This window comes from Aulonocara sp. 'chitande type north' Nkhata Bay, linkage group LG7 (genome assembly GCF_057382095.1).
Source record: "Aulonocara sp. 'chitande type north' Nkhata Bay isolate Kocher_YH1m ecotype deep benthic linkage group LG7, A_spYH_male_GT1.1, whole genome shotgun sequence".
In the NCBI taxonomy this organism is placed as follows: Eukaryota; Metazoa; Chordata; class Actinopteri; order Cichliformes; family Cichlidae; genus Aulonocara; species Aulonocara sp. 'chitande type north' Nkhata Bay.
Genome location: NC_141350.1, coordinates 16689125 through 16709260, shown reverse-complemented (window position 1 = coordinate 16709260; position 20136 = coordinate 16689125). Strand labels below are relative to the sequence as shown.

The following is a 20136-nucleotide window of genomic DNA, read 5'->3' as shown; positions in this document are numbered from 1 at the left end:
CAAGCTGCAGTCCACCTGGCACGCCAGTGGGCTTAATGAGTCTCACGTTCATGCAGCATGCACAGCCACATCCACCGCCTGAGGCTCTGATGACCAGGTGCTCTGACACAACACATCTTCAAAAAACAACGTGAGCAGGAGCCTCCCAGAGGACGGTTCCTCTAGTAATATCACCGTGACCAGCTAAGAAGAAACTGTTTTACTTTAAAATGTTGTTCTAAAATCTTGCTAGCTAACTATAACTAACTTTTGAAAAGGTGCAAGGCTGTCACAAACATTGCCTAAAGCGGGAAAATGTCAGTTACTTTGTAATCATTTTGCATATAATCTTGTTCCATTTTCCTATTCAACTCTCAACATCATTAGTGTTTGTTATTGTTCTTATTTTAAAGTTACAGAGTTTAAAATCTCACCACTAGATGTCAGTATATTGCAGTCAACACCTCTCAATTCAAGTGCTTAATCCTAGCTAAAGGTGGATGCTTAGCCAGTTTTTGTCAGCTTCTGTAATCTGCCGACAACAAGTAATTCTTACAAGATCTGGAATAAATGAGCATTTTTATGCACATTTTTTGTGTTAGAGCTCCAAATAGTTCAGGCGATGAGGTTTGAGGTGAGGAGGAAGAGGATGACATTTTATCCAAATGACGGTCACGTTGTCGCAAATGCCTACGACTTCTTTTCTACTACTACAAATATGCCCGGTCTCTAGCCACATAAATAAAAAGTACTGGGCCAAGCAGCAATATTCGTCTTGGCCAATGTATTCGAGATGGGAAGGCAACATGGCAGCTTCTATGATTCCGGGAATACATCAGTTTGTTAGAAGATGGAATTACACACTAATACACACTGTGTAAAGCTTGAGTCAGGAACATTTGCTTAGTGTTGTTGGCTAAAAAGTATTTTCTTGTCCAAAATAACCCCCCCCCCCCCCCCCCCCCAACTTTACATACGATGAAGCTACACAGCACCGAGAACTAATGCAACTTGTAATAGAAGGAGTTACATTTCATATTTAAAATGAATTCTGATATTTTGGGGATTGAAAACAATATTTTCATTACAAGTTAGCATTAAACTGAATTACTAAAGACAGGGGTGGGCAAAGAAGGAAGTATCTTGCCCCGACATGGACGGGATCCAGTCGGGATCTAGTCCAGTCATTTCAGACTTAGCAACACAAATATACTGATGAACTGCAGCTGCGGGGTCTGAAGAGAAGGCCACCTCATTACTTCACCTCCCAAAAAAAACAAAAACCTCTGCCACGCTTTCTTCCTCACTCACTTCTCTTGTTACTAAGGGCAAGAGGGTACACCTGCACTCAAGAGAGCCATTTCTGCATCCGTTACTTTAGGGCGGACCGGCGGTAATAACAGTGCTACTGCTGATCGGAGTTCAGTTTCTCCCGCACCGTTTACTCTTGATCCTCAGACTTCCTGAGAACAAATGAACAACTTTTTGTTAGGGATTATGATTCAAGGAGTGTTAGAATTTTATCCACATGTTTGAGTTAGTGGGAGGGTTCGATTGCAGCCAATGGAATTGCTGGCTGCTGCAACCTGCAGCACAGTCCTGCCGATCTGAAAAACCTGACCAGTCTGCTGCTACCACGGCATTGATATAGAGCGCTAAAGGACCTTGAAGGGAATGCATCTGTCCAACATGTCTCATCTCCCCTAATGTTTCCTCTCAGATGTGACCCTTGGTTCCAGTTCCTTTCCAGCAGCTGATCACCATATGTAAAAGGCCCACACAGGTCCACTGAATCCCTCCCTAATGGGCTGCACAGATGCCACTTTCCTGGAACATCTCTCCCCGTGTGTGTGTGTGTGTGTGTGTGTGTGTGTGTGTGTGTGTGTCCGTATCCCTGCCTTTCTCTGTGAAAACAGACTCTGACGTTCCACACATTCTCTTCAATATGTTTCACCGCTGTGTCTGGAAACAATGAAAAGATGCTGGGTGAGAAGTGTGGGGAGAAGAAAAAAATGCAAAGGAAGAATTGTGGAAAATGACACGGTGGGAGAAAGGGAAACACATAAGGGGGAAAATTATACTGCTGTTTGGATAAGAGTTGTTGAGGGTAAGTAAAAAGGGAAGTACGTAAGCTAACAGCAGGTCAGTTGTGAAGGGAGGAGGAGAGGGAGTGGGTGAGGGTAGATTATTGACTTAATGGCAGAATCAAGGCTGTCAAGTGCTGCAGAGACACTGTTTGTGCAGTTTGGACTGGATCTGCTAGAGCGTGCGATGTGATGATGGAAATCTTACACTCAAAACAAGCCCACTGACCTTTTCATCCGCCGGTCCCTGAATCAGAGTTAACATTGTGCCAATGTGGAAATAAATGGGTGCTTATTACATCTGTGGCAACACTGCACTCTGGCCCCCTTTATTGCAGGTGGGCGTGCGTGTTATGCGTGCATGTGCACTTTGTGTAAAATGAAGCAGATAATTATCTTTATAAACATGTAATGTAGTTGGCTCGGGTCTCAGCCCGCTGTCCGTCAGCAACCAGAGGGGCTGGCGAGGAATGCAAAAATCTTAGAAACTGGGTCACTTCTTGAAGGTGACCAATCTTCGTTATCCCTGACATTTCCGAAATAATCAGCTCGTCATAAACAGTATGAGGACCCTCTAGAGGTCCAACCATTTTGTTCGTGAAGAGGCCTGATCAAACATCTGCCTGGAATAATATGATGCCTCTGATGCTTCCCATAACTAACAAAGAGGACACAGCTGCTAAAAAGTGATCTGGATTAAAAACCTAACATTATCACGACTGCGCAGCCAAGCTACTAATTGAGATCAACAGGCACTGATGTTTGCCTTTCTTAAGATCTAGGATAAGCAAATTTTTTCTCAGAAATTGGAAACTGACTGCCAGCTGTGGCATGCCAGAAAGTGAAGCAAGGGAGAAAGGCTGAACATATTATTGTGACGTATATGCAACATAGATATCCAAAATATTTGTCTAAAAATCCAAATATTTGCAAAGATTCTGGGATAAATCCCTGGAAATGAGGTGTTTGCAAAGACAATAAGACAGACTTGTTCATATAAAAATCGCCGACTGTTCTGCCAGCAAAGAATTGCTTGCACCTTTTCTCTGCTGAAGAATGAACAAAGGAAGAATGAGAGAGACTACACATCTAACTCTTGTGTGAATAAACATGCTGTTTCCATTATTTGATGTAATCAAATTTGTTCAAATTAGCGCAAACTATGTAGAAGATCAGCTGCGCCGCAGATTTGCATATCAGGTTTAGGGGGTGAAATCTGATTAGACGAAACTCCCACGGGAGAATGAGTCCAGATTCAAATGATGTCACATGAAAAGGCTAAAAGAGAAACAAAAATTGAAAGTAATAAATAAAAACAAACCCATAATAATTGTGTTTCTGGGTTGAATTCTGACATTAAAACGGCAATGAAATGATTGAATATACAGATATACTCAATACCTTCTAATTACAGACTGATCAGATACATGTGAGACCACAACAGCGATCTGTAATGTAGTTTAGGAAAACCTCCAGCAGGGCTTCTATGTTTAATTTTTTCTTTTACTCTCAGAAATGTTTGTGTTGACTCAACTTTTAAGGATTGTTTTTCATTAAAATCTGATTTAACCTTCCCTGGTTAGGGTCACTTGCCATAAAAAAACAAGAACAAGAGATTTTTTTTAAAAAAGAAAGACCCCCAAACACCTGGTCAATAGTGTGCCCTTGTTCAGTGATTTCAGGTTATAGAACCAATAGATGTCAGAATCAATCGACCCTTCTCCTATTGGGATTTCTGCATGCAACAGAGCATTCTTTAGAAAACCAAAACAATGATTTAAAACATAGTAAAGCGCTCGAAGGAGCTGGAACGGCAGATTCTGGCAATAATGGTGACTAAGCTATGAGTGCAGCTACAACAAGTCATGTGACCCAGCTTCAGCATAATAATATTGATTGCAGATGTCACACCTGTAACAAAACTGTACAGGTTTGGTTCTCCAGTGGGAATGCATGTCAGCTTGAACTGTGCAGTCACTCTGCTGGAACAAAAAAACGTGACAGGCACAGTTGCATTTTCAGGAAAAGGTGCAAATAGCCGTGAGATAAAGAGAGCCTACATATCTAACTGACAGACCAGGAAGAAAGGCTTTATGTAACATCTGAAATCACGGCAGATGGGAAAAGGAGACAACTGATGGAGCTGCTGGAGAGCTGAACATCCACCTTACATAACCAAAGTGGCGTAACTAAAAGACGTACTGTAGAATCGGCTTCAGGCTCCTTTTTTCCTGTCGCTCGGACACCTGTTAGAGAAAAACCACCAGATATTACCTCAGTGACTCACTAAGTCACTTCTGTGATGCTTTAACTCTTAGACTAATATCTCACAAGCAGACGACCGCATTGGTTCACGTCTGCGCACAGCCATAAACGCAAATGAGACCCACCTAAATGTCTTGTGTCATTTATTCGCTTTCTGTGGGCATTTTAACGGAAAATAAAGACAGAGTACAATGTGTGCATAAAAACTAGGTGTTAGTGTGTGCGTGTGTATATGCACGTGCGCATGCAGGCTCATCTGTGCAACATCTGCTCAACCAGCCCAAGGCTCCTTGCCTCTTGAGAAGTGGGTCACGTTTCCTGATGACGACAAAGGTCCTTCTGCCTCTCCAGTTTGTGGAGTTTTGCCAAAACCACCACATGCCTTTCTTCATCCTTACAATGGAAACGCTAACCCTAAAGAATCATCAGCCAAACCTATCAGAATTTTTGAATGGCAATACTGAAGTGTGACTGACCACATGGGAAGGGGTGGGGGGGGGGGGCAACACGACAGACATATTATGTTGGCAAACTTTTTTCCAATCTGAACAGAAGAGAAGAAAAGGGAAGGATAATCATAGATATGGAGATTTCATTCAAGCTGTCAGGCCCCGGAGGAGACGATGCAGGAACCAGAGAGAGTATGAATGGAAAATATTATGGAGAGAGAGGGAATGTGGAGAGAGAAATCTAAGGTGGCCCTTGGCAAATAACCATTCAAAAAGCCTGGTACTCCTGTTCTAATCTCAGTCCCATTGCTACTGTATGAGCTTTCAGCGTTTCTCTTCACAACACACAGACTACAGACACGCACTAAACATATGAGTGTACATTATCATTTATTGGTTTGGCTTGTGCTACTTCAAGCAGCTAGCAGTTGGTATTGGCTAACTTGGGAAGGAAGGGGTGCCTGGAATCAACAGTCCAATATTTACACAGGATTGTGTGGCAAAACATGCATACATGGAAGAGCCTGCTGTTCATCGCAATAAACTCAGGCAGAATATAAATGGATGTCATCTACATAAAAGCAAGTTGCCCTTTGCATTGCTTAGTGTCTCCAAGCAGTGCCATAACAAATCAATGGGACCTTGCAATCTGTTTGTGCGTTTGTATATTGGAAGGCAGTTACATTGTCCAGAAAATATGCACAGCGGTACTTCATCGTGCTCTTCATTATACTTAAAGAGCACAAGCATTTGATGATAGACGTAGGACAGTGGCGCTGCCTTCGTCTCACTGTTTTCTAACAACTGGACACAGACCCACACTTCTAACTTAATACGAGAGCACTGAGTGAGCAATTAAGTCGTGCAAGTGTGAGTCTGTCGGAGGGCCATTTGGTTGCTTTCTTTGCATCTTGAAACAAGTAAATGTCAAGTGCACAATACTCACTTAAAATAAAGATTTAAATATTTATCATACACACACTGAACAAAAAGAAAACAGTTCCTCTAAACTTTAGTGTTCACATCATTAAAACATAACATAAACTCTCCCTGAACTTAACAGAGAAAGACAGTCAAAACTTACAGTTACGGCTATTTCAGAATCAGCAGTCGCCATGCATGTCTTTGGATAGACTGGCAATGAATTGGATAATCAGAAGAAGACGGATGGATGTATGGATGGAAAACTAACTTATTTCTGAAAAATTAGCTATTTGTTGTTGCATAGTGGATTAAAAATGTAACCAAAGTTGTCCAAAAGAGGCTCTGCACTGTTAAATTAAATGTAACCTACTTTGGTATTACCTCATCCACAGCACGTCCATAAAAATCTAAATTATGGGGTGACCCAATAGATGAGAGGTTAGAGCGCATGCCACATGGGTAATGAATCACCAGTTTGCTTGTTATTCCCCTACTCTGTTTCCTTGCATTACCTGTCTATCTCTAATAGTATTATTAAAAAGAAAGGCATAAAATGCTCCCAAAAATGTTCTTTTTAAAAAAAAAAACAACAAATCATATCAACACCATTAATCTTCATGCCAGTTCAGCATGTACCTACAGTTATACATTGCACTTTTAATATCTGGTTAATTGAAAGTGACTGTGAAAAAACAACCCCTAACCCAAACCCGAAGACTCTTGCCACTGCAAGTGGTGAAATAGCCCGACTGACAGACAGATGTACAGACAGATTTTTTTTTTCTCTAACATATTTAGAGAGTAAAACATAGCATTGAGCAGGGAACAGCAGAAGCCTTGTTGGCTGCAGGGACAGACGGGCTCATGGTGAGCCAGTGAGGCAGTGGGCCGGACTGAAGGGGAGGGCTCCCCAGGCAGAGGTTACAATAACACAGTTCCTTGCACCACGCCACTGAGCGGGAGAGACATAAAGCCTGCTGACTAAATCGGCTTTACATTCGGGTCTAAAAGATTATATTCCACAGTCAGAGCTTGACCAAATGAAATAAAGTGAGATACGATATGTACTTTATTAACCAGGGAACTCTGTCATTAACGATATGAAGCTGAAACTGTTTTAGCACAATGTAGCTGAGTAAGTCTACTCCACTTACTGTGCTGCACTCAAACTTTTAATCTACTTGAAATCTCAATTTTCCAGTGCTTTATACTTACACTCTACACTGTATACCAGACACAAAAATTCTACATTTCATTCTATTAGGTTTACAGCTATAATGTGCAGATGAAAAAAGTTAACCTACGTAAAAGATTGAGCCTAAACTCAGCAAGATATATCCCTAAAGTAATTTTTATATATTGAGGAACAGGTAATAGTAATTCCATGATATAATGTATATTTAACTCCCATATTGTTGAGGCAGTGACATCAAAGTACCTATATCTACATATATTTATAGTACATATATTTAAGCACAAACGTAAATCGTGGACTGAGCAGTCTATTTAAACTAAAGGCCAATTTTATTACTGTGAGGATGTAAAGAAAAAGCACTGTGTGTGTGTGTGTGTGTGTGTGTGTGTGTGTGTGTGTGTGTGTGTGTGTGTGTGTGTGTGTGTGTAATTATGGAAATACACTCTTCCTTTAATGCTAAGTGTTGCACTTACTTGATTCTCATTAATAAAACACAAAACTATAAGAAGAACTTTTACTTTTTTTAATTACAATTGAGAAAGTTGTCATCTTTTTGTCTAATCTCAATACTCAAAGTAAATGTGTCACAAAATATGTTTGAATTTATGCACAATAGAAGCTCAAAGGGGCATGAAATCAAAACACTCAAAGAACAAGTTGTTTGGATTTATAAGACAGAATTTGAATAGTTTGAATCTCCACCACTCCTGTGTTCATGCAAGCTGTTATCAAGGATCTGAATACCTCTATAAACACTGGCATTTTGGAAACAGTACAATGTTTAAGGGACAACTCACACGTTCAAGTTAAATTGAACAAAAAAGTCTCAACAGTCTGAACAGTTGAAAGCCTGAGAAACAAACCAGGCAGTGGATTACTAAATGCAGTCATTCATCACTGAAAACCACTTCTCTTGTCATGCTCTTGAAATGTATAATCAATTAATAGCTGACTATGTTTGGATTTATTGGGCAGCCTCAGTCATAGGGGCTCAAAATGTTCCCCCTCGCTAAATGAGTCATGGCAGCAGCAGCAGCAGCAGGAGCGACAGCAGCAACTGTGGCCTGCTCTGTTTCTAATGCAGACACAATGATACTGGAACAGGAGGATTAGCTGACCTTCCCCTACTCAATCTGAGCTCAGATGAAAGAGTCCTTAGATAATTTTTTTTTCTGGGGAGGTATTTTCCAAAATATAAAAGGAAGAAAAGAGAGAGTGGAAACGAACAGTTATTTATTCTGTGTTTCACACATTCTACTGGCTGTCGCTATTTCAGTCTAGAACTACATTTCCACCTCCCTCTCCTGAATACGTACACATGCTCACTTGAGCACACACCTCCTGGGGAAATGTGAGAGTATCTATTCATTCGGCAGAGGCCAGCTGTACACCTGGTGACAGCCCGGGATGGTGGTGTTGGCTCAGGTCACGGTGTGCAGGGAGAGAAAGGGAAAGGGCTGAGTAAATGGGCCCGTGGGCCTGTCCTTCAGGCCCTTCAACCTGCACATTCCAATTCATATAGCAGCAGGGCAACGGCTGGAATGTCTCCTCATGTAAGGGATTACTGTCTTAAAGGTGGGCTCCTCTTGTGATTGAAAGGCCCCTAGGATGATAAATAGACATGAAAGCCTGAGGCATTGCATTCATTTCCCCAAACGAATGTACTGCCCATCCCTTAGAGAGCAAAATGGCTTGGCTTCAGGGTTACAGACACAAATGTTTGGATTCAAGAAAATACTGAAGTTATTCAAATTTTTTTCGGTTTCAGACTTCAGAATTTAGGAAAAGCTATCTTATGACTCTTTTAGATGTTAGATGTTTGCTTGCTAATATAAGTTTGTAAGTAAATTTTCAACATATACCCTCGTTTCATATGCATTGTAAAGGCCTGACAGTGATGCTAGAAATGTTAGCCAGAAAGCAGCCATGGCCTAAGGACCACAATGCCTAATTATGAAAAAAGATCCACCATAAAAATTCCACAACCGTTATTGGAATCTGGAACCAGCAGGACTTTTTCCTGGAACAATCCTTTACTAGATATTTCCTGTATTGCCCCTGTAGTCTGGCACCATCTCTCAGGCATGCATTTGACCTACAGTGATCAGCCACAACACTAAAACCTCTGACTAGGTGAACTGAATAAAATTCTCGGGTTCTGTCATTTATGTCTGGGTAACTATGACAAGCCTACCCACCAAAACATTGTTTGCAGTCTGAGCATCTGCAGGATGTGCCACACTAAGTTTGATCCCTCAGGGCTCCAACCTGCAAGCCACAAGACACCACTGCCACCCTCCTGGTACCACAGGCATCACAGGACACCCCAAAAAGGACCTATGTTCATATTTCAAGGGTCAGAGCGATGTTGTGGCTTTTTAAAAGAATCAATATATCTACCAAATAGATCAATAAGAAGATACTGATCTCCTAGTTGATCTGAGGACTTTAAGATCTTATAAAATCTCTATTTATGTTTTTACCACCGTCTGTGCTCTAAAATCACTTTAGGCTGCATGTTTCTATAAACGATGTTATGGTAATGACAAATAAAGCTGAATATTCTTTACTTCTGCAGTTTCTTTGGTATTATTATTTTTCTTTAAGGGCAGTTTACCACATTTACAAAGTGGGCTATCTAATATTTCTTCATGCATTTAGATCTATCTAGCAGGGATAATGCTTACTGTTAAGCCAGATTTCCCCATATAGACTAATTTTTTAAAGTTGTTCCCGGCCAGTTCTTAAAAGTGCAGTCTTAAATAGACCAAAAATATATATATTTATACAATCATTACAAATTCAGTTGTTCTAGCAGTAAGATAAAAAGACATTAATGAGCTATAACAAGTAAAAAAAACTTTTCTCTAGAAAAATAAAAACATGTCTACAGTTCTCAAAATAAAAAATCAACAAGTTATGGTAATGACATGCTGACGCGAGTATTGGCTACGTAGTATTACAAACACTATCCAGCCCTATTGGTATGCACGGACATCCACTTCTTCACCACCACGTGCGCACACTTTCTCTCTATCTTTGTCTCACATACACAGACACACACTCATGCACAAGCACGGACGCCCACATACTCTACTCATAAACACTTTTGTGCCAGGAACATTCTGTTCACCTCCATTACAGAAATAGTCCATCTCTTATGGTAACACAGAAAACTTGAGTGACATAGTTGCCTTAGTCAAGAACACAGGAGAAATGAGTACAGTTCATAATCTACTATTCAATTCACGCAAAAAAAGAAGTTTAAAAAATCTGTACTTCACTTTAGATTCTGCTGTAGTCCAGTGTGAGCCAGTTACTGGGAACCTGAGGTGTTAATATGTGTGATGTGTGTTAGAGCTGGAGGCCTGCATCTGTCTAGCCGTTCCAGCTGTGTTGGGTTGCGTCTGTGGTTAGAGGCCCTCCATGTTTCTCAGAGCGGATTCAACCTCTCAGCCTACAGCAGCTGGCAGCCATCAAGCTGCTGGCACCACATACACACACACACACATGTGCACACATGCTCACACAGACGTCTGCAATTTCCATGGTAATCAGTAGAGAACCAGAGCGTGGTTGTGCCAGGGTTAGGGAAGAGAGGGAAGGATATTCAATTCAGTCCCGGACCTCTAGTTTGGTTGGCTTAAATGATCAGAGATACAGGGAATGAGCTAGATCTTGTTGCTGTAAATGACTGAAATGAAAGAAGTGGACACAGATGTGTGATTCAGGAGAGTAGTTTAAAGAATAATTCTGGTTAATCAAAGCCTGGGCGTTATTTGTGTTGTTTTGCGATCAATACTGATAACTTTGTTCTCGCTCAGTTAAATGCTAAGCTCTAGGATCAAGGTAATATCACTAACAAGTGATTATGGACAAGAAAATTAGCTCATTGTCAAAATATAGCACTGTGTCATGCGGCAAATTTGACATCACATCCTGTAAGCCTGTGTCGCGCACAACAATCTCTGTAGCACTTCAGTCAGTCGTGCAGCTCTTGATTTTGTAACCTGGCACGTTGCGCCATGGCAACTGTAGTTTGGTTGAAGACACAAGTGTACAATCGTAGTGGTTTTTTACCGCCATTTGAATGCTATTCCAGTATGGAAGCTGAGAGACATACAGATGTACAGAAGAAGACGTTGGAACGGTTTGAAAACTTGACAGTTTGTGGAAAAATCTGGGAAAAAAACACTGGACAAAGTCTTAGCTTTTGGTAAAGGCATTGTTTAAAACTATTTGTTGATCAGCTGGATACATTATTTAAAAGAAATTAAAAAACAAAAGCCACTGGCATAGATAACCTGTTTGGTTTGGTTACATAGTGTCAAAGCCATTTATCTGATACTTAAGCCAGCTGAACTACATATTAATCACTTCAGTGTGCACAATGACGACATATTTGATTGAAGTGATTGACAAAACTATGGAAACAGCACCCAGTTCTCATAATTCCAAGAGAACCTTTGGAGGCTTGGACGGGCAACTTCAAGACCAAAACCTGGAGTGATGTGGCTTCATGCTGGTTAGCCAACATGGCAGAGGTAACACATACAAATCTGGAGCATAAGCACGTTAAAAGTTGCTACTCTGCATCAGTAAAACGCAAGACTCTTCCACCATTCAGGGGGGGGGGGGTAAGAGTAAGCCTGGTGTTTTGCCTGGCTACTAAACAAAACCTCAAATGACCTACTTTCATTCCTACCCCGATTCCTCCACCCCTCGCCTCCTCCTCTTCACACACGCACAGCACAGCTAATACACGGGGACTGAATGAGGACTGAAAGTGTGAAGTGGAACGCCCAATCACAAGACACGGAACCCCATGCTGATATCAGCTTCCTTTCCAAGTGCAAAAGGAGGCTTTCAGTGAGACCATTCCTAACCCAGAGGCCATTCAAGTTTTTGAAAAATATTTAAGAAAAAAAAAAGTTAAAACGCATCATGTCCCATGAGGCTACGAGTTTAGAATACAAACAAGCTGCTCAGGATGAGAGTGTGCAGTGGTAAATCACTGCCCTACAGGCTATCAACAACCTCCTCCATCCCAAACACAATTCAATTACGGACAGTGCGGTAAAAATAGAGTAAGAGGAAACCTTTACAAGAGCAACAGTAATTGTGTTTGGAACCCATTCTGCAGGAAGTCATTATCATAGATTTCAAGAATATCTTCATCATCCGAGTTAAGAAAGAATTTCCTCCTCTGGCTGGGATAATATTTGTGCTGGTGTCAGAGAGAGTACAGAGAGTGGAGAAATAGCTATGGAAAGGGGCAGGGTTAGTGAGAGAAAGGGGAGTGGCTTCAAAGACCTTGCAAAGGGTGTAGTACTTTACTCCCCATTACCGGCCTGATCAGCTCTGCCCAAACTTTGCAGCTCAGGTAGGAGAGGTCAAAACTGCTTTCCTCTGCTTCTGCGCACAGAAAGTTCTATGGTGGCGCTTATGTCTGCAGCAGGACAGCCTTGGACTCGAATTTCCTCACATGCTGTGAAAAGTGATCCACACGAGTCCACACCTTATTCTCCAGTTCAATATCCCCAACTGAAATACAGAAGACCGGCTTGTCATTTCGTATTAAACCAAGACGAAGAACTATCCCGCAGAGGCCCCTGCTAGCTGCTATCAGATCAGCTGATAATGACTTTCTTTTATTAAGCCAAAGATGGGGGTGGGAGGTGGGGGGGACAACCCCAGCATTGCAAAATGCATCTATTTAGTGAGCTGATAGATGTCGGCAGCCAATTTGTGTTTAAAAAAAGGGAAAATTACTGTTTATCAAATCTACTGTTGTGCGAATTTGAGCAGTGCCTCAAAGCGTGACTTTGGAAGGATGGTGATGAGAATGGGGGGTAGAGAAGCTTTGAGATTTGTGATGAAGCAAAGAAACAGATTTCTCTTTGCTCTGTTTATTTTCTGAATAAACAGTTTTTACATCGTGACTATGAATCTGAAGAGCTTTGTTTCTTTTTTTTTGTTTTTTTTAATAAGACTCAAAGGTCTTTGAGAGAAGCTTCCTGAGAAAAATAAAGTTAAGTATCAAATGTAATGCTCCATCCAGGATTACACTGTTCTTCAAACACTTCAGTCACACAGCACTAGTGTAAACATCATCGGGTCAACACAGCGCAGATGTACTCCTTGTTATGCTGCTTCTTTAAAACATCATAACTCTCTTGAAAACAGCAAAAGGGCAAACTGTTAAAACATCAACCAGCCTCTTTACAACAAAGACACTCCTAGAAAATTACAGCCTCGTTGCTGTTAAATACTAAATACATATATTTTCATCTGCCAGACGGATTTTTAAAAAAATATATAGATGTATATATTTGCTGTCTGGCATCTCTCCTGTTCCCATCACCATGTGGCGGTTGCTTCGCGGGCCCCGAAAAGTGTGACTGATCCCCTTCACCCCCACCAACCCCCTGGGATGCCAGAGCCCAGTGGGAATAAGGTGATGACTAGTGTGGATCAGCGCAAGCTTGTTTACACATTACAGACCACACAGACAAGACAGCATATGCACGCCATGTGTGGCTCAATTACATGCAGGCGGTGACTGGTCAACTGCTAAGCAGAACCATCAGAGATGAAAGGGAAGGGTGCATCACTTGGCCTTTGTTGTAGAAGCTTTAATATGTCGTGAACTTCTTCATGTTGCGCTGTGGGTGCCTGCATTGCCGTCTTTACGTCCCACTACAAACACCTGTAATTGAGACGGTCTTTCAGCAGAGGGCTCCAGCCTGGCTGAGGTGACAATGTAGGAGAGTCACAGATGTTGTAAATGTCTGCACTCTTTCATGATATTGCCTACTTTGTCAGCTGGTTCCATCCTGCTTTTGAGTGAGGTATGGGGACTGAAAACACAAAACATCATAAATCATAACTTGTCTGTTTTTACTGTGCTCTAAGCAACTGTTTTGAATTCAGTGGAGCCTGAATCCAAAAGTAAAACCTGGTGTCCACCCTTTTTTATGTGTTTTGACATCTGCAAGCTTTGTAAAGGTGCATTGCTGTGACTTATTGCAGTTTAGCCGTCAAATGTATCCGCGTAGTCTCACTGCTTTGGTGAGGCATGGAGAAATTAAAAATATACTTTACTGAACTTTTACCTTTACTCGATTTCTGAATTGTTTTAAAAGCATCGTCGCGTACACTGAAAACAAGAGCAAATTTAGAGAATATTTCATGCAGAATTGAGAAGATATCAAAAACTATATGTAGAAATTGAACTGCTTTCCTCATGTGTAAATAAATATAATATGAAATAATTTATTTTATTTGTGGGACAACTCTTTAACATCCTACTTCAAGTAAAAAAAAGTAAAAAATAAATACACAAAAATAAGCTTCAGTTGCAAAATCATTCCTAAATCAAAAAAAAGTGCAAAGTGTAAAATATCTAAGAGTCTTTTCATATCCAAATTGTGCACCATATGTGTGCATGTGTGTGACCACAAAGAAAAACAAACTAGCACACTGCAACACTAACTAGCCCTGAAGGCATCTTTCAAGTGGCCGACAGTGCAGCCTCTCATCTGCCACACTAACCACACTCATAGGTCACAACGATAGCTTTGATGGCTCTAAAAGTCAGTTTCCCATTCATTGATTTTGCATTCGAAAGGCTTTAAGAGTTGATATGAGTTCATTTAAGTGAAGCTAACCTGTCTTCTTTAACGCAGGAATGCATGTGTAACAGTATCAGTAAAAATTTGAAAGTCAGTGCAACCACATTCCAGAGGTTTAAGTACAGCAAGCAAGTAAAGTGGTGAGAAACAAGTGACATTAAAGTCCAAGACAGAAAAGCAGTGGCTCAGACATTATCTGGGGAAAACATTTGATAAAAAAAAAAATTAGGGATGACAGGGATCAGCTTCCCTTTCTCATCAGTACTCGAAGGCACGGACTCAAAAATAGCATTCCATTTAGCAAAAACACTTCACATTTGGTACTTTATTTTTGAAATGACAAAAGTGAGCTTGACATTAAACCATAGGCCGAAGTTTTTTTTCTACTCCAAAAACATTACACTGGTTTGAAATGTGCATCGATTTCTTGAAAAATGAGGAAAATCTGCATTAATTCATATGTTTTTTAAGATGTATTATCAGTTTAGATTTTTAAAAAGGTATTTGTAATGATAACTTGTCTAAACAGTTTAAGTGTGGATGTAAATAGGAAAAATAAATCCTTTGTTAGTATTGAATTTGTGCCTGAGAGTGGCTGCAATTAGCTCCACAAAATATGACAAGATATCTGTCAAAAATGATTTGATCTGATCAAAGATCAAAGCACACCCAAGTAAACTGTAATCTCCACACTGCAAGGTTAAAAAAAAATACAAAAAACAGCACATTACTTAACAATAATTATAATAATACTTGTATTATCATATTATTAGACTTTCTGTTGTTATGTTATTCTGTTGTGACATGCCTGACTTTCCTTTTCAAATTAGGATCCTGCACACTGTCTGGCTTTGTTAAAATCCCTGCTAATAATAATAAAATAACATTGAAATTTGTGATCAGATCCATAAAGGGCCAGTGGTCCATGTTTTGATGCCACTGCTCAGACTGTTCCCATCTTTCCTCCGCTCCACTCAAAAAAACAAAAACAAACAAAAAAAAATTCATAGGACACAAAGCAGAAAGAGAAAAGTTCAAGGGGACAAGAACTTCTTACCTGGTCTCTTTGGATGCATGGCAGAGAGGTCCGGCGATGTGACTTGCTGTTGGACTGACTGTGTGCCATGTCTGAGGCTATCACAGAACTGGACCTCCTGCGCCTTTTAAATACAGGGATCTCTTCCCTGGCCTCAGTCACAGGGGTGCAGCCCTCCTTGTGTCTCCCTTGGTTGGGAAGGAGCTTGTCAGCATACCTCGCCAGCAGGATGCCCAGCACTCCAACCAGGTACGCTACGTATGGTCTCCAAGTGGCCCGCACTTTGTGCAGAGAGAAGAGTGAGATAGTCCTGACTACGCTGATGAAAACGATCACCGATATGCCCTGATTCAACCGTACTACCATGAGTGCGCCGGTGGCCACGCAGAGGAGCACAACAACGGCCGCTGTCGTGAATGAAAACAGCTGCTCATCTGTCCCATCCAGAAGAGACCACGCCGCTACTTCGCCCAGGTGGCACAAGGTTAGGAGGGAGATGGCGGTCTGGATTAGAACCCCGCAGCGGATTAAGTACACACCGACCCAAAAGAAGGCACATACAAGGGTGAACAATGGCGAAACCACACTCCAGCAAGTTTGCAACAGCTCTGCTGCGCAGCCTGAAACGAAGTGAAGGGGAGACGATGAATGCGAGAGTCTGCTGTCAGCGCTGCTGCTGGCATCAGCTTTCCAGTCTGCACATTTGACCAGCAGAGCGAGAAAAAACGAAAGCGAGCCCACACACACCGCACTCCGGAGTCTTTGCGAACTCCATATTTTTGTAAACATCAGTCTCACCCACGACTCATAGTGTCGGTCTCGCCACAGTGGAATGACACATGTTTTCACATAACCATTGCGATCCGGTGCGCCGAAGCTTCTTTCGTAAGTGCTACTCTGCGCACCGTTACTGCAAGCTTCTGAAGGCATCGCCATCACTCATGGCAGATATGAAGTATGAGGAAGTCTATAATGCATCTATGATAGTGCGGTCATGGGACAGGACACAAGTGACAAAACAAGCGTAATTTATTGTAAGCACAAAGGAAAAGACCACGGCGAATACGCACACACGTCTCTCCATTTACGCATGGAGATGTACTGCCAGGGAATGCACTCTTTTGTTTTTCCAGGTGCGGGATGAGGAACTGCTGCCCCAAAACAACATAAAAGAAGCATGGACGACAGAATTACTCAGATGTGTTACAGATCTAGGGCACCGCTTCTTTGCACACACATGTCCCGCGTTGCCCTCCTTTGTGGCGCGCCGTCTCTTTGACTTTGTCTGCTGTCATTCTCGTTCTTTTGTACATCCACGGCCCGTGCAGCAGCACCAGCAGCAGCAGTAGCAGTCTTTGCAAAACATCCGTCCCGTTCTGCGAACATTCAGCCTTAAACCATTTGTTTCGACACTTTTCGGTTTCTCCCCAAACGGTAAGAGTCTCCGGTTACTTTCGAGGATAAAAGCCGCTGAGGAATTTAAGCCGCTCGAGTGAGTGTCCGCCAGGTTGTCGCTCAGCGTTTCGCGTGTTTGTCACCAGCTCTTTAACCAGCCGTGAGTCTCAGCTCATTCACACCCCCGAGTTCCTACTTCACACAGGGAGCAAGATATTGCAGCGGCAGTGAAACCCCCAAATCCTCCTCAGCCAGCCCAGCAGGCGTTGTCCTCACATATATTTTTTTAAAACATTTTTAATACATCACCATGTAACATATACATGCATATGAGTATTTGTATACGTTTTTTTAAGATAGAAAATAAAAAAAAAATTTAAAAAAATGTGGACGACCTATATTTCCCTGGAGTTTCTCTCTGTTTGGAGTAATTACGGGGTCTTTAGGAACAAAAATTCAAAGCACGTTACATCACAAAGAGTTTATTTTAATTTATCATTTTCTTACATTATTTTTTTGTCAAAAATTTTATTTTATTTTTTCAGGAGAACCAAGCAAACTTCAGAGCTTCAAATTGCCTCGAGATGAATTCATTTTAAATTGAGGCTATGCGCAGATGCTGATGAGAGAAACGGGGCGCTCTGCATGCGAACTGTAGTTCGGCGAAATTCCCGGAACAGTGCTGTGGTTGTCCTCCAGCTCGACCCCCCTTCCATTGAAATATTTATCCCATCATCCCACTGTAAGTGTCAGTGATGATATACAGTATTACGTCACAGTGAAAGGTCTGCATCAATGTTTCAGCACAAGAGAGCCTGTGGGTGTATAAATGCACGGTGTTCACAGTTCATGAGGTGCATATGTGTGTTTCCTCACATGGCCTGCTATAATCTCGTGGGATTACATCCTTATCACGTGAATTGGATGCACCATATGCAAACAGAGATCCACCAAAGCAAGCACAGGTAATCTCATATTTGATGCTGTGCAAAGAAGTTGCCTCACGTTGGACTAGTATTTTTTTTTCTTTCTCAACCCTGACCCACCCCCCCTCCTCTCCCTCTCTCTCTCTTACACATTCACACACACACTTAAGCACACACTTTTAACCCTGAAGCTGTTTAACATTTAACATCTGGTCTTCTCATGAAGACAGAGCATTGTCTCTGTTAAGCCGAGGTCGCGCTTTTATAGCCCAACGTCCTTCTCCTGCTCCTTCTCCCCTGATTAAGACAGGTCAGCACAACTCCTTCCACCCAATGGCGTATTACAGAGCCCTGTGTATGCCTTGTCAGCTGTGATTAGTTAGAAGCAGGGGAGGAGAAGACGCGCTAACAGGGAGTGATAGGAGCAGGGAGGAGGCCGGGTCTTGTCCATCACCTCTCAGCACACGCTCGCAGAGAGCCAGACAGTCCTTTCAGTGCAGCGTGTCACCAGGCAGCTGCTGGCTCCACATTTTTTGGGACTTTTTTTTTCAGCTTATCAGAACCCATAGGTAAGTTTTCTCAGGGAGAGCTGAAACAATGTTGCCTTATCAGAATGGTTTATTTCATAGGTGATAGGAACAGAAACATTCCCTCTTCAAACACGGAAGATAAGAGGAAGACAAAAGAGGGCAGAGCTGAAGTCAGCCAGAATACAGGATATACACGCATTCGTTAAATCGCTGTGTGTGGTAATGAAATGCAACATGATTTTATTATGTGATAGGTTGCAAAAATAGATTGTGTAAAGGGAAGCACACCAGGTTGGGATGCTTTGGACACCACCTGTGTTATCAAAATTTAAAGCTAACAGCTGCCCTTGTTTTGCACAAACCCGTCAACGGTCAGATAGATTCTTCAATGAAAAGCATCACATCCTGTTTCAGACTGTTTGTGGCAGATGAAAGGAAATAACTCCAAACCTGGAGCATATCCCGCACTACATCTAGAATCTTACAGCAAGCTCATTGTGAAACGTTCCTGCGACTGTCTCTCCAAAACGCTACTATTCTGAATTACCCAAAGGAATTTTAACAACTGGGGAATGCTCACCTAACTGTCTTACCGTATTTGGCAATGCCACGCTCCATTGTAAAAGAGGAATCTTTTATGAGGAGCAATTCATCAGACATCTGGTTTTGATGTTGCATGGGGGTGCAGTCTTCACAAGTGACCTTTCTCAGACCAACGCCGGCCTGTGAGACTGCTACAGGAAGATGTGTACTCTGGAAGTGTGAATATCCAAAGGCCAGCTTATTTACCAGTAAACCACTTGACCCAGAAGCCTCTTTGCGCTTCATGAATCCAATATGAACATGATCTGATGCCATATACTACGCTTGGGTTTCACTTCAGGCAATTTGTGTTGTAAATAGCTTTCAAGTATACACAAATTGCAGATGTCTGTTTGATTTTGTCAAAAAATGTTAAAAAGAGATGCAAAAAGCTGTTTCTTGACGTTACACATCGAATGCAGCCTAATGTAGTGTTGAACTACTAAAGAACAGAAGGAGAAGAGTGGCTGAGTGGCGTGATGGAAGCAAGTTTACATTGTGTTTGGCACTTGAGTGCAGAGAACGAGATCCATCACGGTGTGTTTACCAGCCCTCATGGGCAAAAGCTGGCTCGTGGCCAAGTTTCCACTGTGGCGCTGTGGGCACCCATCGCTACACACAAACACACACAGACACAAATGCCACCGCCATCATATACACAGTCATGCACGTGCACGCATCCCCTGACACAGTCTTTTATTTGTGTCAGGCACTCGTACACACAGTTGCACGAGTGCCTGTAGAGCACGGGCCTTCTAGCACGAGCAACCGAGGAATCAGCGAGCATCCTTTCTCTGCAAAGAGGAGCCTGTTCGTAACATAACTGGAATTAGTCTGTGCCGGATTCTTCTGCACAATCAGGGCAAAAACTTTATTATCAGTTTAGGTCAGTGACACCGACAGCGGCCAGAATTTTCAAGTCAATATTCCGAATTTCCATCAGATTGCACAAGATACAATTTTATAACAATGTTCTATCGCTAAATAATCTGCAATAAGTAAGAGATTAGTCACAGGTCTGCCGACAGATTATTTATCAGGAAATGTCTGAAAATCTGAGAAGTGATTTGAAGAATGTGGACGTACAAAAACAAGACAACTCACGTGGGCTTTGGGAAACTTTAATTATCAATGTGT

At 41.8% G+C, this 20136-nt stretch overlaps 1 protein-coding gene across 2 annotated transcripts in view; it reads right to left on the bottom strand.

Annotated features, from left to right (window-relative positions):
- LOC147324904 (cGMP-inhibited 3',5'-cyclic phosphodiesterase 3A-like) overlaps positions 1-17180 on the bottom strand; it is an 88574-nt gene extending 71394 nt beyond the window's left edge. Inside the window, exon 1 of one of the 2 annotated variants that reach the window (XM_086299070.1) lies at positions 15588-17180. In XM_086299070.1, coding sequence (XP_086155196.1) covers positions 15588-16502 — 915 coding nt within the window. In that variant the 5' untranslated portion in view covers positions 16503-17180. The remainder of the gene's footprint in view (positions 1-15587) is intronic. The other variant, XM_086299069.1, reaches the window with a different exon arrangement.
- Positions 17181-20136: the final 2956 nt, after the last annotated feature.